The sequence below is a fragment of the Anopheles funestus genome, chromosome 2RL (assembly GCF_943734845.2).
Source record: "Anopheles funestus chromosome 2RL, idAnoFuneDA-416_04, whole genome shotgun sequence".
Lineage (NCBI taxonomy): Eukaryota > Metazoa > Arthropoda > Insecta > Diptera > Culicidae > Anopheles > Anopheles funestus.
In genome coordinates, this window is record NC_064598.1 from 63,847,312 (window position 1) to 63,864,003 (window position 16,692).

The 16,692-nt window shown below is 44.0% G+C and overlaps 1 protein-coding gene across 10 annotated transcripts in view; it reads left to right on the top strand.

Annotated features, from left to right (window-relative positions):
• The window catches only part of LOC125766116 (probable G-protein coupled receptor 158), a 58,207-nt gene that overhangs the window by 15,057 nt on the left and 26,458 nt on the right, over positions 1 to 16,692 (top strand). For all 10 annotated transcript variants that reach the window (XM_049431784.1, XM_049431785.1, XM_049431780.1 and 7 more), the window contains one exon: positions 15,398 to 16,193. In XM_049431784.1, the coding sequence (XP_049287741.1) occupies positions 15,448 to 16,193 (746 nt within the window). In that variant the 5' untranslated portion in view covers positions 15,398 to 15,447. The remainder of the gene's footprint in view (positions 1 to 15,397; positions 16,194 to 16,692) is intronic.

Sequence of the window (16,692 nt, forward strand, 5' to 3'; positions counted from 1 at the left end):
CAATTAATTAACATATTCTATTTTGTGTACAACACATTTTAAATAAATGTTAAAAAATACAGTTCTGATTATTAAAATAAATTTTAAAAATGTGTGATTTCTTAAAATTACTATTCTGTGTTAAATATCAAAATATAACTCTTTGCTGGCAAGAGTGAATGTCACAAACAGTACTAACAACAGACTACATGGCATATGATGCACAACGGAGCAGCAAACAAAAACAAAACAAAAATGCGAGACAATCCATTGAAAAGGGGTTTTATGGAAATGATAATGAAGGCATTGCAATCGTTTCACATCCGGTTTACTGTTAGTTGCTCGTTGCTTTTCTCTATATGTTTTCCTTTGTCCGCGGAACTGCTCGTTGCGAAAGTTAGCTTATGAATATGAATGAAGTCACCATTCGATTCACGGGTGCACGTTCGCGGATTTATCCACCGTAAGAAGGTTTTAGCGAAGAAACATCCCTCACAGAATCCAAAGTCTTCGCCAAGATATTCTACAACCGTGCACACATATCCTGGTCTCGTTTCCAATACGTCCGGATTACTCACACCGAGCGAGATGAACTGGATTATCCGGCGTTTCTCCAACATACTCGTGAAAAAGTCTCGCAGCAAATTCCGCTTGTATTCCGTTTTTCCCACGTGATGGGGTTTGAGTTTGAATAATACAAACTATGTAAATAGGACCACCAGAACGGATGCGATCAGACGTAAGAAAAAAATGGAAAACACTGTTTGCGTGTAGGAAAATCGTAACGGAAACGGTGTTATGTTTGGCATATTCCACGAATTATTTTACATGCTTGAGGGAATGTGGTACAGGGCACTGTTCGATTTATGTTTCATACACACCGCATTCTGGTCCAGATTCACGCCCAGTTGAATGATCTAATGAATATCTAATAAAGCATGCAGAAAGATATTTTGCTACCACAAACCAACTGTAACGTTTTCAATCATCCTCACCACTTTCATTCTATTTACTTTTTGTGCCAATCCCTGAGTCTGCTCACGTCAAACACTGAACATAAAATACCTTCTTTTTTTCTTTTTGCTCATTTGTCCGTAAGATAACAGAATGATTTTTTTGTACAATTTTCTATTCTTATCTACATCTAAAAGCAAAAAAAACAACACAAAATCAAAAACTCAATTTCGTAAGATGCTTTTTCGGTCCCGTTTGTCACGTTCATGGTAACGCCAAAAAACCCCGTCGAACGAAGCAATCCATCGGCCTCAATCGCATTATGCTGCTTTGCGACGGTTAATTTGCATAGATCCTATAAATTACGTTGTTGCGACTCGGCACCATTACCATTTGCCCTGCGGTCGGTTTCGTTTCGATTTCATTAAACGTAACAAGATCAACGTTGTAATATCCTGCTGTAAGGGTGTTCGCTTGCTACGTCCGGTCGTTGTTTTATGTGGCTTCAAAGAAGTGTAACAACGATACGCACACCCCAACCAAGCGATGGTTTAAGCAACCAAGTAAAGTGCGAAGATTAAAACGCATCTTGTACTGATTCATCACGCTTTGTACTACAGCAAACCTGCAAGGAAAGAGTAAGCGGGCCAAAAGTAAGCAAGCTTTTAATGTAAATGAAAACGTTGACCGTTGACATTGCACCAAACAAAAGCCCCCGAGCTTTTGAGTGCCCGTCAACAAACGGCCGCCCCACCCGCCGCTACTGTCACCTGCTACGGAGAACAATTTATCAAATATTTGCGCAAAAGGTACACATCAAGGAGCGATGGCACATCCGTTGCAAAACTTGCGCACATGTGGGTGTGTGATGTTCTGTTTGTTTATGTGTTTTTAAGATGTAAGTAAAGAAGCTGCCCCCTCCCCCTTGTTACTACTGGCAATGTGTACGTAAAAGGTTGCCAGCATTTGTAATGTAACCGGGGTGCGATGAGCGTTATCATCGCGTGCGGAAGACGTGCAGACGGGCGTGTGGAGATTAAAAGTTGTAATTACTAAGCCATAGCTATATCACTTTCATGATGAATGTAACCCGGCATACAGGTCACAATCATTAATGTGAGAAAGCATGAAGACAGGAAGACGGCGAAATGGGTGGGAGAATGCAGGATCGGAGAAAAATTGTATTATTTGAGCTTGCACTACAGTTGAACCGTTCACCCCAAAGAATCTCAACAAATTTGTATGTTTATGCATTATTGTTGAAAAATAAGATCCTGATTGTGTGTTCTGCTGGTTTGCATTCTGTTATTTCTTATGCTACTCTCATTTTCTTCTCTCTTTTTCGTTGCTTCAGAATTTGTTTTAAAGCGTATTTTCATTTATTTATTTATATGTTGTAGTTATAAGTATTGTTTCTAAATATTTTTCTCACTTATTGTCACTTTAGTTATTCTCCCTCATTTTTTTCTAATTTATTAATTCGTATTACTTATTATAATTTTTAATATATTATTTTATTTTATTTTTAATTTGATATTATTGTACCTCTTGGTTAATTAATTCCTAAATCTTGCACGAGACATTAGTTTAGACAGGAGAAGTAGGAAAAAATGGGCGATGGGAAAGGTTCGGAGATATAAGGATGCAAGAACGAATTCCGAACGAAACGTAGAGTAGGAGATGTTAAAGTCGAATATGACAACACGAGTAAAAAGATCACAGCGCTCTCACAAATGGGTCGTTATAACCTTAAGTCAGTCTACATGGTATTATGGTCAATGGGCGCGCACGTAGGAAATGGAGTAGAATGTAAAAGCGGACCCTGGAAAGGAGGTCTGTAGCATCGAGCTCGTTGGACAGGAGCGCACAAACAAAGGATGATTGGGCTATTGCTCGACATCTTTCCAGGGATTCTAAACCTGGCAGTTGACATGTAGCAGTACACTGAGGACGTGAGGTCCAAGAGGAGTGGTGGAGAAATTTACCAATTGTAACTGCGTGAACGATTTTTGAACGCGCTTCTATGCGGCAGATCGAGGATTGGAAGGTGCGGAACCAGATTACCAAGGCGTATTCCAGAATAGCTCGAACCAATGCACAACATATAAAAATTTCAACGCTAGCGGGTGGGTGAAGTCTACGGACAGACTTTTCTCTACTCTAATAAATTCTAATTTTCGGTCTGCATGAATTTTCCGACACTCGACTTAATATTACCAATCGCTATTCTTCTTTTTCTTGATTTGTAGTTCTCAAATTTCCTTTGCTCCTTTTCCCATTAATTTAATAGTTTGTCCTGTCTTCCGGAATTTGAACCCGGTCCCTGCCGTGCAGACGGGCGCCGTTTATCACATGCACCACCGGGGGCCGCCAGCCTCATCTATATCTCCTATTTATTAGAACACATGCTAAAACACCTTAATTGTGTTGAAGCGTAATATAAAAAGATTCTTTTCATCAAATTAGGAAAACTGTAGAATTATTTGTGATAAACTTTTCACTACGCATAAATATCAATTATGTTCAACAAAAACAATGCTCAATATTGCTACACGTAACTCAAGGGATTTGACTCTCATGTAAGATTTTCAATTTATTCATCACTTGAGTCATGATCAAGCAGCTACGATAATATACTTATTTTGTTCAGCTACAACATACACCAATCTCCAGAATGTCATGACGTGCGCATTTGTCTATGACGCAAACCGTGCAACTTTTATGACGAATTGCTGAATTGCTGATGGTGATGGGATGTGCCAGCGATGAAATATACTGGCAATAACTCTGCGGCAAATCTCCCTCAACGGCATCAGAGATATTTGTCTGTTCCAGCATCAACGACAACACCAAAAAAAAACACTCTCGCACCCACCCAAAACGCGGTGTGTTGATTGATTTTATTTGTTCAAGATTTTTCATCACCTTCAACCTTTCGCAAGCACATACGCCCTCTCTCAACTCAATCCTTTATGTTTTCAACGAAAGGAAAAGAAAAACAAAAACCTTTATCCAAAGTCGCGTTGGACAGTTTTTTTGGGAAGGGGGAACAGAAATGAATTTTCATGCGCTGGCATAAAATGTTTCACCTTCAGTTTCACAACACGCATCTGTGGGAATACTTTTGACACGGAAGAAAAATCATTCCCATTCACGGCGAACGAAGTCTTAAACGTGCGAACTGTAACGTCGCTTCGTTAAAAAACGCAATGGGCGATGTTGGAAAATTTTTGCTCCTCTGTTTCAATCTATTACTCGTCCGTTAAGAATCCCCCTCGGGGGAAGCTGGTTTCGGATGGAAATTGATTGAGATCAGCAGTGAAACGGTCTGGAAATGAATGAATCGTTTTGCGTTTAGTTTATTTGTGTAAACTTCGCCAAGTGCTTCGGGCTGTTTTGTTCACCCCTCACAACGGATTGGTTGTTTTGGGAGTATTTTTATTATATTTTGCGCTTTCAAAGATTTTGCATTTTGCTTCTTGGATCTCTTGAAGTCAGCAAAAGTTTTGCGAATAAGAATATGTGCTATTGCACGTACCATATCCACATCACGATTTTTTTCTACTTGTATTTAAAATCAAGTTTCGTTACAATTTTGTTCTGTGTATTTTTTTTTATTTTCATACCTTTCTACTAATGCCAAGGCTCTTTCTTCTTCAAAAGAGACGCCTCATGTGCGTGTTGTAGGGTACATTAAAAACATTAGGCTGTAGGTTTCTCTTCAGCTTAAGCCACCAAATTATCCGCATCCAATCCCCGAAACGATTATATTTTCTGACATTTTATCAGTTTTGAAAAAGTTTCCGGCTTGATAACATTATCCCTGGTCTGGTACGTACTCGGAGGCCCGCACCATCTGGCGGAAATAATATTTCATGCCTTATTTAGCAGAAAATTTCGCTTTCTGATGGTTTGGTCTGTTTTTAGCAACAGCTTAAGTGAAACAATTCTTCGAACCGTTTGTTTTAGAACACGTCTTATTGATGCTTCACCTTTTTTTCCTATTGATCTGTCTTGTTTCGCAATTTTACAGACCGCTGCTTCCGATTACCAAAAAGAAAACCTCAATTTTTTTTAAACCCTGCAAAATTCTTAGGACGAGTTATATGGTTATCGTTGATGATTATGTTTAAGCGATTCTCTCTCCTGAAGTAGCTTTTATCCATTATCCGCCCTATCAATTCTTTGCCATAATTGTATATGTATCTCAGATAACATAAAATACGAAGGTATGAAAGAGTTTAATTTACCAAATTCGTATTGACATTTTCATAAATTTTTATACTAGTCCCTATGGTTTTTTGGTAGCTTAAACCATCATCCAATCCATTGTTGAAAGCTATACATTTATTACTGTAAATCTTTAATGAAGGTTCAAGTTTTTCGCAGAAACCGTTTATACAGTTTACAAAAGCCCCAAAACGATACTGAAAATAAACATTAAAACAGAACAGGTACACAGGTATTACAGTGAAATTTGTTCGCTCATAAAAAGCTGATCGTAATCGGCTCAACCATTGTATACCTCTGCTGGAACTGCATCGATCGTTAAACGATAAAATTCTCGTTTTGATAAGAAAAATACCAAAGCAACAGAGCAGAATGGCGGACGAGCTAAAAAGGAATTAAAACAAACTTCAATCCCATGCTAATCTTATCGTAGCTTCACAGTTGTTGCCAAATCCCTATCTCAGCAGGAACGAATCGTTCCATCAGCGGTCGATTGATGAGATAAATTGCGGGAATTGTCATTCCAGTTGGATTACAGTTTTCCCATTCGTCCGTCAACGATTGCATCGGAGACGGACCATATCCACCCAATCAATGTTCATGCAACGGAGAAGAATTTTCTGTTCTGTACGTTACATTCCTTTTGTACTGTTTTGCCATCCTTCTTCAACACAGCAACACTGCGAAACGTACAACGGTACATAGAAAGAAGACCACAAAAAAACTCACAATCTATCACAAAGCAAGGTACGATAAATTTTTATCTACATGATTTGATGGGACAAAAACGACTAACTTTCAAAATTGAATGCAATGGAGAACGATAGAAAAAATGTCCATTGTTCACCACACTGTACAAACAAATGGAAAACGGGTTTAGTGGGATACCGCCATCCGCCCAGAGTGATAGTTTTCATTCGTATTGGGCAGATTTTGTCCACCGAACAGCTTTTGTTCCACTAAAACGCCCCGATCATGCCACGCTATGATAATCCAACTTTTCAGCAAAAGCCTCTCTAAACTAAACCGAAAAAGAAAACCGCACCACCATGGTCAGTGCGAACGGACTAGGGACACTCTACGAAACGAAATCCGAGACGAATAAATGACAACGATACGGGTAGGTCATAACTAGCCGTAAACGAAGTATGCTTGCTGCACTGGTTTGTACCGTCCCATAACATCTGTCACCGTTTGACCATGGTCATTCCGGTAAAGTGTCTCCTGGATTCCTCCCGATTCGATCTCTCTTCCGGCAGTGGGGTATCAGTTTTTAGTACCAAACTTTATCGATCTGAAACGAACGACGAAGCACTAGACGGGGAAACATGTCCGTGGAAGGTTGTGTGCAAAAGCCAAAGCTTCACTAATTAAAGTGATAAAATTTTGAGCACTTCCCTCATCCCTCTGGCGCAGGGAGTGTGGTGTATGAGGTGGAGTCAGTTTGCCTCTTCCATGTCGAGTTGGCTGCTCCCTTTTATGATGAGCATGCAAGCAGATGATTACGATAGTGGAATAATTAACACAAAACGTTTTATAGTTCACCCCCCACCCCCAACAAGTAGCTTCACCAGTAGTGGCCACATTTGTACAGTGTGCTATCGGGTAAATTAGTTTTGCTTTGTGTGAGGGAATGTCCTTTTTTGTCCGATACTTTGTATGCCTAGTTAGGCTGAGTGAGAAAATTAAGTTTACACTGTTTCATGACAGCTCTTGTTTATTACAGTATAATGAGAGATGGTAAAGGATGCAATATAGGAAGTGTCAGTAAAATCATTCTGCCTTTTTTCATCGTTCGTTGTAATATTCGTTACTATATTTAAATTTTTTTTAATTAAACTTAACGTAACTTTGCTGAACATTTTAAAAGAAAAATTTTAGTTTGTAATACTACGATAGTAAAAACCATTACACTACACTACCATCTACATGATCAAATCGTTTTACAATATCCTTCCCATAAGATTTCAACAAAAGCGTTCAACATGGAGGCGCCTGGTACTTTTCCGGAACGCTGTTACTAAATTGGCGATATTTATTTAGCTTCACTTTTACGTCAAGGGAAGCAAGTGCTCAAACAAAAAGGTTCTCACAACAACAAGCTGAACATTAATTTTAATGGAAGCTCTCATTTAACTTTCATATCGTTTAAAATCACGCTAAACCATATACCCTCCGCCGCTTCGTTTCGGTGTGGCCATCGATCTTCTGCAAATGTTTTGCTGCATTGCATCATAGTTTGGTCTTAACTTGATCTCTTCGCACAAAAGCGGGAGCTAAATAAATATCTCAACCTAGTTATGGTGCTACCTACGTTACGAAAAAGTATCAGGAGCGCCTTCACTGATGAATGCAGCAGAGAATCCATCAAGAACATTGGCTCACCATTTAAAACCTTCTCCCCGATGGATACGCCTCACTACGCGATGGTGCACGGTACCGGGCAGCCGTTGAAATCGTATTATAAAAGCAATTAAAACATTCAAATACTTGAGATATTTTGAAAGAGCCACTTCAAAACTTTTGCTTTTAATTAGGGCGAGTTGCTTGTTGTCGGTTGCCCAGGGCAAACGGCAAACTGCAGCACACCGCCAAACAGAAGCCTTGGCAACGACAATCCTACCAGAAACATAAGGAGCAACGCTTGGAATGGTTTCGCGGTTGCTTGTAAGTGCACGAGCGCAACACAATTCACAGGTGCTTGAAAGGAGCACCACATCTTAGAATCCTGCGCAGGTTGTGATGGTTGTGGATGCAACCAAAAAAAAAAAAAGAAGGAAGGCAACCTCAGGAAACGTCTCATGGTTTCTTTCTTGGTTACCATACACATACAATGCACTCCTCTTCAGCACTTCGTACGTAGCAGCACGTCATCGCCACCCTGCAGGCGAATGAGTTGCACATCTTAAGTTGTTTTCCAACCCTATCTACCTGCAGATGGTTTAGAAGGTGAACAAATACAGAACCCATAGAGAAAGGGCTGGCAGCATGTAAAACACGATGAAAAGTGCTGACGACGACAAAACAAAACGGGAAAACACGAACACCAACAAAGGAACAAAAAAAATGCATTGCCATGGCAGTGTCAGTGGTGCGAAACGTGTGAAAACAATTTGTAGCCCGCAGGAAGTGACTGTAAATTATTTGCAATTCAGCTTGGGGAAGGCATCGCATCGTCTACGGACCATCAACAAAACAAAAGCACTGCGTAAAACGTCCAGAAATCGTTCGTTTGTCTTTTAGATATTATACTGGGCTTACTTAATGAGCACTGCTTGGTTACTGTCGTCTGACTCAAGCTATACCATTATCTGATTTTAGTCGTAGAAATTTGTTTACATTTCTTAGCTACCAGTGTATTAAAGACACTCCATTCAATATTTGATAACAGGCCAAAAGATTCATTTAATTTTCTAAAATTAAGACTTGGTAAAACGAATTATTAATCATTCTTTTCACTGAAAATAATCACTTTTGTAACTGTTAAAATGATATTCATTGTTATAAAATTTTTAAATCCATTTGTATCTAGTCTAGAATGCTTGTCGTAAATTATCAATTCGTACACATCAACCAGCGGTCCAAAAACTCTAAAAACCTTACAACTCACTTGTCCTTTCTATTCCGATTGGTGTCAGACATGATTCATCTCATTTCAATTTCCAGCAACTAACTCGATTTGAAGCAGGGGGAAAATAATGCTTTTTATCCAACTTACTCCATCCTCTATTTGCGAATACTCCCTGAGAATGACACAGATAACATCGTTCTACTACACAACATGCGCAAAAAAACCCCAACTTGGGGCAAAGAAATATTTCGAAGATGACCTTTTCTAAAGTGACCCCATTTTAGCTCAACTCCACAAAACATTTCCTTTGCCGGCACAAACAACTCCTTCTGCCGTGTAATCGTGTCATCCGAGAACAATACGGAGTGTGCCAATCCGGACCGTTCGTTAGATGTTGGATTTTTTTTACTTTTTTTTTTGGGGTCAATTGGAAGGGGTGCAAAATTGGCTTACATGAAACCCACAAGCTTTAGGGCGACCACTACTATAAGAATCTAACATTCCCCTTGTTCCTTAGTTCCAGTGCAGAATGCGACCACCAGGCATATTGAAAGTGAAAAGGATCTTCTTTTGTGGCTAGAACGTAAAGCGCAAAATGAGAGAATCTCTACAAAGGAAAGAGATACCGCTTGTCCTTCAAAAGCAAACAAACTTTAGCCACCGGAGGTTAGTTTGCAAGGCATGGACTTTAGCTGAATCGGTCGTGCAAAGCAGGAATTCAACACAGGGGCAAAAGGGCCAGGCTCGGGAAAATCGGTCATCCGGTAAAGTTTTGACCGGTTCTCTTCAGCGAGCCCTTTCTTAAAATACCGGATGCCCGATGGGCGAAGGTCTTGCACCCGCTCCAATAAGGGATGACAAATGACAAGCCTGTCAACATGATGCATGATTAGGATGTATTTACTTCTAACGGTTCGTTAAAGGCAGAAGAGAATCATCTTGCAAAAGGGCCGAATAGGATGCTCCCTCAAGATGCCAGATGGGATAGAAAATGGACGAAACAATGTCCCCTTCAACGCGGAGAAATTACAGCTCTACGTTGGAATTTCTTCAACGATACTTTACGAGGAGTGACATTGTGTTACCGCTGTATAAAATTTAAAACCTGTTATCTAGGTCGACTTACTTTTTTTTTTTTTTTTTTTTTTTTTTTTTTTTTTTTTTTTTTTTTTTTTTGTTAACGGGGAGGGAACCTTCAAAAGGTACCCACCTCGAAGGGCGGCTTGCGGCTACAAACCAATCCCTCCGAGATGGGTTATGTGGGATTCATCGTGACGCTGGGCCCGAGAAGCGGACCCGGCAGCCGATGGGACCCTAACTAAACCACTCCTCGACCTGATCCGAACCCTGCCGATGCGCTTGATGTGCGTAGTACTCCATGCAGGAACGTTTGTGCGATGCACCCATCCTGTTGACGCGCTGCTGCTTTCCAATGCTGCTACTGCGTCATCCGTCCTAGTTGTCTCAGCTGCTGCTGCTGCTTCGTGCCTTCCTTCCGCTGCTGCTGCTTAATTCCGCCCGTCCGTAGCCGCTACTTCCGGTGGGGTCTAGCTCCTGCTGCTGCTCTGGTTACTCGTTGCTGCTGCTGCTGCTTCCGTTGTCGTCATCCTTTGGTGCGGTTACGGCGGTAGCTGTTGCTGTCCCGTTTGTTCCGTGTTCCGCCGGCGTTGTTGTCGTCTCCGTCTGGCCGTAGGTGGACTTTCCTCATTCCATCTCACTTGGAGGTTTCTGAAGATGGTCCTTGCGGCGGTCCGGACTGCTTCCCATGTGTTGCTGTTGGCACACATTTCCGCTGCAAGATTTTCTATCGTCAAGCGGGTGTGGCTCTGCTGCTGCATCTCGTGTTGGGTTCGAGCAAACCGTGGACAGTGGAACATTACGTGGTCGACATCTTCCACTTGGTGTTCACACACCGGGCAGTTTGGCGAGCCGTCGAGGATGCCTTTTTCGACGAAGTAGCTCCGGAGAAACCCATGCCCTGTAAAGAGTTGAGAGAGATAGAAATCAATTTCTCCGTGCTTACGATTTACCCAGGACATAATGTCCGGGATAATTCTCCTCGTCTTCATCCCCGGCGATCTCGGCTGCCCCGCTCCGGCTGTCCATTGTTGTTGCCAGCGTCCCATGGTCTCTTCCCTTTGCCGCTTTCGTATGTCTGGTCCTGGACTTCCCCTCGCTACCTTTTCGTCGTGGCAGCGGATGTCCTCCTCTAGGAGAAGGACTAACGGGATAGTGCTTGCGACCACGCAAGCGGCATCGTAGGAGACCGTTTGGAAGGCACTGGCCACTCGAAGAACTCCTGTGCGGTGCGTCCTCTGAACCGTGGTCCGGTGAACGTCCTTCTGAAGAAGCGTCCGTCCCCACGATGGTGCCGCGTAACGGACAATGCTATTCCCAACGTTAACCAAGGGTCTCCTTCTGCTGCTTTTTGGGCCACACTTATTCGGCATCAGAGCGGTCAAGACATTCGTGATACGTGATGCCTTGCTGCAAACCTTCTCCAAATGCCGACCGTGGTGCTGTTTGCGGCAGAGCTCGACCCCCAGGTACTTGAGCGATTCAGTGGATACGATCGTGTGTCCCCCCGCACGTAGTTGACCTACCTGCGGGTTGTGATGAGTGCAGAAGATCATGTAGCCGGTCTTTTGATGGGCCAGCTTCAATCCCACTCCATCCATCCAACGCTCGATCGTCTCCAGATTCCTCGTAGCAAGGTTGCTGATTTCCTGCGGGTCCCTCCCTATAAGGGTGAACGCCACATCATCAGCAAACCCTATAATGTCCGCACGCTTTCCGAACAGCTCCAAACGAAGAAGGTCATCGTACATAACATTCCACAGTGTTGGCCCTAGGACCGAACCCTGCGGGACACCTGCCGATACTGGTAACGAGACCATTCCTTCATCCGTTTCGTAGTGGAGCGTGCGATTCGTGAAGTAGTTCCGCAGCAACGCCTGGAGGTACGGTGGCGTGTTCCTTCGCTGCAGAGCTGCTCCGATCGCTGTCCAGTTGGCCGTGTTGAAGGCGTTCTTCACGTCGATTGTCACCATCGCACACAGTCGATCGCCCCTGCGCTTCTTGTCGAGCGCAACCCTTCCGTTGGCAATCACCCTGTTGATGGCATCCATGGTTGAGCGTCCTTTCCTGAATCCGTATTGGGCATCAGCGAGACCGCCCGTTGCATCCAGATGCTCCGTAAGTCTGCGCTGTATGAGTCGCTCCAATACTTTTCCCAGAACACTCAGCAGGCAGATTGGCCGGTACGACGATGATTCTCCGGGTGGTTTCCCGGCCTTCGAGAACAGCACTAGCCGTTGCCTCTTCCATTCGACGGGGAAGTGGCCGGAATCGATGTAATGCTGGAACGTTCTCATGAAGACGCGTGGAAACGCCGTCATCGCCGCAATCAAGGCCACGTTCGGAATGTTGTCGTCTCCTGGGGCACGCTGGGGATTGAGCGATTTTGCAATGCTCACCAGCTCGTCCTCGGTAACGGCATCCCGTGCCGTGTCCTCGTCCGTCAATCCTGTTGCCGTGGGCCATTCCATGGGCGGTTGCACCGGAAAAAGTTCGCCGACGATGTGCTGCAGCTTGGCTGGATCCCGTTCCATCGGTACTCGGGCTCCTTGCCACATCTGCCTCCGGATTTTGTAGCCTGGCCCGAATCCGTGGGGCCCCAGCTGTTCCGGAAGTTGATCGCCCTGCTCCTTCTTGCTCCGCTTGACCGCTTGCTCCAGTGCTGCTCTCGCTGCTGTGTACGCCGGACGGCGATCCTGTCGCTGCTCTTCCGTTCGGGCTCGCCTGAGTCTTCTCCGCATCCCGATGTAAGTGCGACGTAACTGGGAAATCTCGTTATTCCACCAGTACACCGATCGTCGTCCTCCCCGTGCTGCTGGCAATCTCGGCATCGTCGCGTCGCAGGCAGTTGACATTACCTGCGTCAACTCGTCCGCCAAGAGGGTGCGGTTGTAGATGTCCAGTGACCCCAAAATTTCAACGAACAAGTCCTTGTTGAAATACCGGGTTGCCCATCTGCTCTCCGAAGCCTGCTGTGCACTGTGTCCCAGGTTACGCTGCGTCGTCGTCCTCCCGACCGCAAACTTGATGGTATTGTGGTCACTTGGATTTTCGTCGCAGACTCGCCAGTTATTTTCCCCCAGAAGAGACGAGCTGCAGAAGGAAACGTCGATAATGGAACTACGGCCACTGTTGTTGCTCCAGGTTGGCCGGTTGCCCCGGTTCAACAAGACTAGCTCAAGTGATGCCATAGCATCCATCACCACTGCTCCCCTATGAACTCGTTCTCCATCGTTGTGTCTGCGTTCCATCCCCCACGCTCCTGACCAGGCGTTGACGTCCCCGCCGATCACGGTGTCCCGATTCCGCGGAATCACCGACGCAATTTCGGTCCATTTGCGTCGATAATCCTCCACTGACAAATCGGACCCCACAGGAGGTAGATACACGGAGCAGAAAACGATACCACGCATTTCGACCACGACGAAGTAATCCCGCCGATTCTCGATTATGCGTTGGATAGGGTATCTTCCTGTCGATACTGCTGCAACTCTGCCCGTCGGATCCGCGACCCAGTTACCGTTGTTCTCCGGAATCCGATATGGATCGGCGATCAACACTATGTCGCAGCCTTCGTTCCGAGCAGTCTGCATCAGCATGTCCTGGGCCAGCTGGCTGTGATTAAGGTTCTGTTGAAGGACATTAATCATGACGAGGCCGGTTTTTTACCCCTTCTCCTACTTGGCGGCAGTTGCGCTGTCCGAACGAGTGCCCGATTGCTTCCGGGCCCTTGCAGACGAGGCATTTCCGTTCCTTGGTGCACGGTCCTGAGTGCTTAGTCTCCGCACATCGATGACACTTGCTTGACCGATCCTTCCCACGGCAGTGAGTGGCAATGTGGCCAAACTCGTAGCACCGATAGCATTGGCGCTTCACCTCAACCTTCTTGAACCGGCAGCACTGGCTGAATCCGACAACATGCTGTTAGGTCGACTTACTTTAATGTACCATGGAGGCTCCTTGTTAATCTACTAACAACATAATCTACCTCCTTTCAGGCACAAATGCCTACGATGAAGTTATCTATGCGCTAAGCAACTATTTTCGAATATCAATCAGTGTCTGTTAAACCTTCGTTAGTTCTATATCTGTAAACGATTTATCAATATGTCATCTATCCAGCCACAGCTGAATTAAGCGTGTTGCATACCTTACTTATCGAAAGGTCTATCGCATCTCCCAGTCCGCTCATCATAATTACATACAAAAGGTTTCGCTTTACAACGTCAAACCGTTTAGTTAATCAACCACTAGCGCTACGCCTCCGAATAATTAATGATACATTCGGACACCGGAACGTTGTTCCGAGACTCTAGCAATTACCACTTTGACTAACTCGCTTCTTAATGTTTAAGTGCGAGGAACTTTCTGATAAACGGAACAAGCTTTACCTTCACTACCCATTTCTGGGCCTTCACGTTTCACCACCGTTTACCGTCTACCAAAGCTTGCACAACCAATGGGTCAAACCGGTGGTTTCGATTTGAACATAAATCTTTCATGAGTTTCCCACCCACGTTTCTGCCGCATTCGATCCTTGTTCACGTGCCACATTATAAGTCATTAAGTTCGACTTCGAAGCCACCGAATTTTCCGAAGCGCTTAGCAATGCTATTATCTCCTACCCCGTGCTAAATCATACCCCATTGCTTCGGGGTATTAAATCCAACGTCTCACACTTAGCAGTAGCCAAACTTTGTCACTATCCAGCGTCGAGTGAACGGTAACCGACCTACCCCTACCGGAAGGCAGATTAACGTTAGACCGTCATGCCAAAATTGTACCTACCGGGTATTGCCTTTCGGTGGGGGAAAAAACGTGTCGCTAGCGATTAGGTCATACGTTTAAGAGTCGGGAAATGTCACCACCAAGTGCCATGGCACTACATTTCCAATGTTTCGCGTTTTACGGTTTCATCTATTCGATTTGGAACACGCAAGTACGTGCGAACGATAAAACGCTCACACCGGTCCTAAGTGCTCGATCATTAATGGAGATGAGGAGAGTTATTCGTCCCCGGTAGCTACGAGCGGCTGGTTTAGGGATTTTCCAAAGAGAGTACAGTCGATGCAGACATTCTTCACCGCCATCGTTCGGGATTGTGTTGGAAGATTAAAATGTACGCACAGTCATTAAACCTTCATGTTGCGATGATTGAATGTCGTTGATTGCTGTTGCGACGATATCGTTGATTAAGTGTTGGATCTATTATCGTATATCAATTGCCAGCAAAATCAAATAACCCTGGATGCATTGTGACGAATCTAAGATCTAATCGAAATTATTTTTTGCCAATTAAAAATATGTGAAAAGAAAATACCTTTTCATCTTTATATGTTAATCAAATTAAAATGCTTTATTCCGGAATTATTATTTTATAATACTTAATTCGTCGATTCTTATTGAAGAAACTAACTTCGCCGAGCAAAATACAGTTGCGTAATTGATAACCAAGCTAATTATCAATATTGACTACAAGAACTGAACAATCTGGTCTCAAAGACAAAACAAACAGTTACTAAAAATTAAAGGAGAAGATAAATTGATTACTAATAAATATCTTGGTATGTTTATCTACATTTTCAGATGCTAAGCACAGCTATAGATCGCCATATCCAGCTCAACAAATATCGGTGATGGGTCATCGTCATCATCGCCACCATCACCCGGCTGCTTATGATCGGCAACTCGCTCGACTCATTGTACCTACCGTAACGCCACCTGTATGTTCGCCGCCCCGACATTATTGGCACTGTCACCGAAAAATACTGCTTTGGTCGCTGGTTGGTTTAATCGCTCTACTAATTAACTCAAGCCATGGACTGGAACAACTGTCCGCAGGTCAGGAACAGGAACCTCAAGCTGATCAGCACCCGCTTCCACCAACCATTTCGTCCACCTCCACCGTCAGCCCTACACTTCCACCGTGCGAACAGCGCGCCCTGGACGAGATCCCGCCCGATCCATTTTACGATGTTTCGGATATTACGATCGGAGCAGCGAAGTCATTCGCTGACTTCCTCGCTGGCCGCAAGATAGATGGCACGTCCCGGGATGATCGCAAGTTTGTTCTAGCGCGCGAGAAGGCCAACGAGCTGGCGAACGGTGTATTGAAGCAGGACGATGGATTGCTGCTAGCCGTTGGCATTGCATCACCACGGCTTCCCCTAGCCGTGGTACAATTCCGGGACCAGATCGACAGCGCACACGTCAATCTATCGGAGAGTAAAAACTTCCTATCGACCTACTGGCGTGAGCTGGGCGTTGCCTGGAACCAAAGCAATGGTGCTCAGTTCTGGGGTACTCCGTTCCGCGATTGTGGGCCCCTCTATGGCCGATGGCTTTGGCCGTATAGCGTCACTGTTGAATCGCAAGGCTACAAGTGAGTATTCCTTTCAAACATACAACATTTATCCACCGTAGGCTAATTGTGTCCGAACCAAAGAACATCCAGATGGGAAGGTGGAGTAGCAACTAACCGCAAGACAATAAAATACTTCCTACCTGTCACAGCAAAAGGTCAAATTATGTATGCACTACTACACTACCGTTTCTTTCGTTCATGAACTGGAAGAAGATAATGATAATTTTGGAATCATACAACGTCGTGTTGGAGCTTGTCACTGCGTATACGGTTCGTTGCTTGATCTAAATTTACGCACAATATTCAATGCCTCACTTCTAACGTGGAAATGAAAGAGAATGAGCTTTGTTCAGTAAATCTTTTCATCCGCCTATCTTCTTCCGTTGCCGGTATTCTTAGAAAAGAATTCAAGGAATGTCGTTCAAGTTTAAAAAAAAAAGTTAAATCTGACAAGTATTCTCATTGTGATCGATTTTTCTAGACTCATATTTTCCTTACCTTCATTGTAAACACCAGA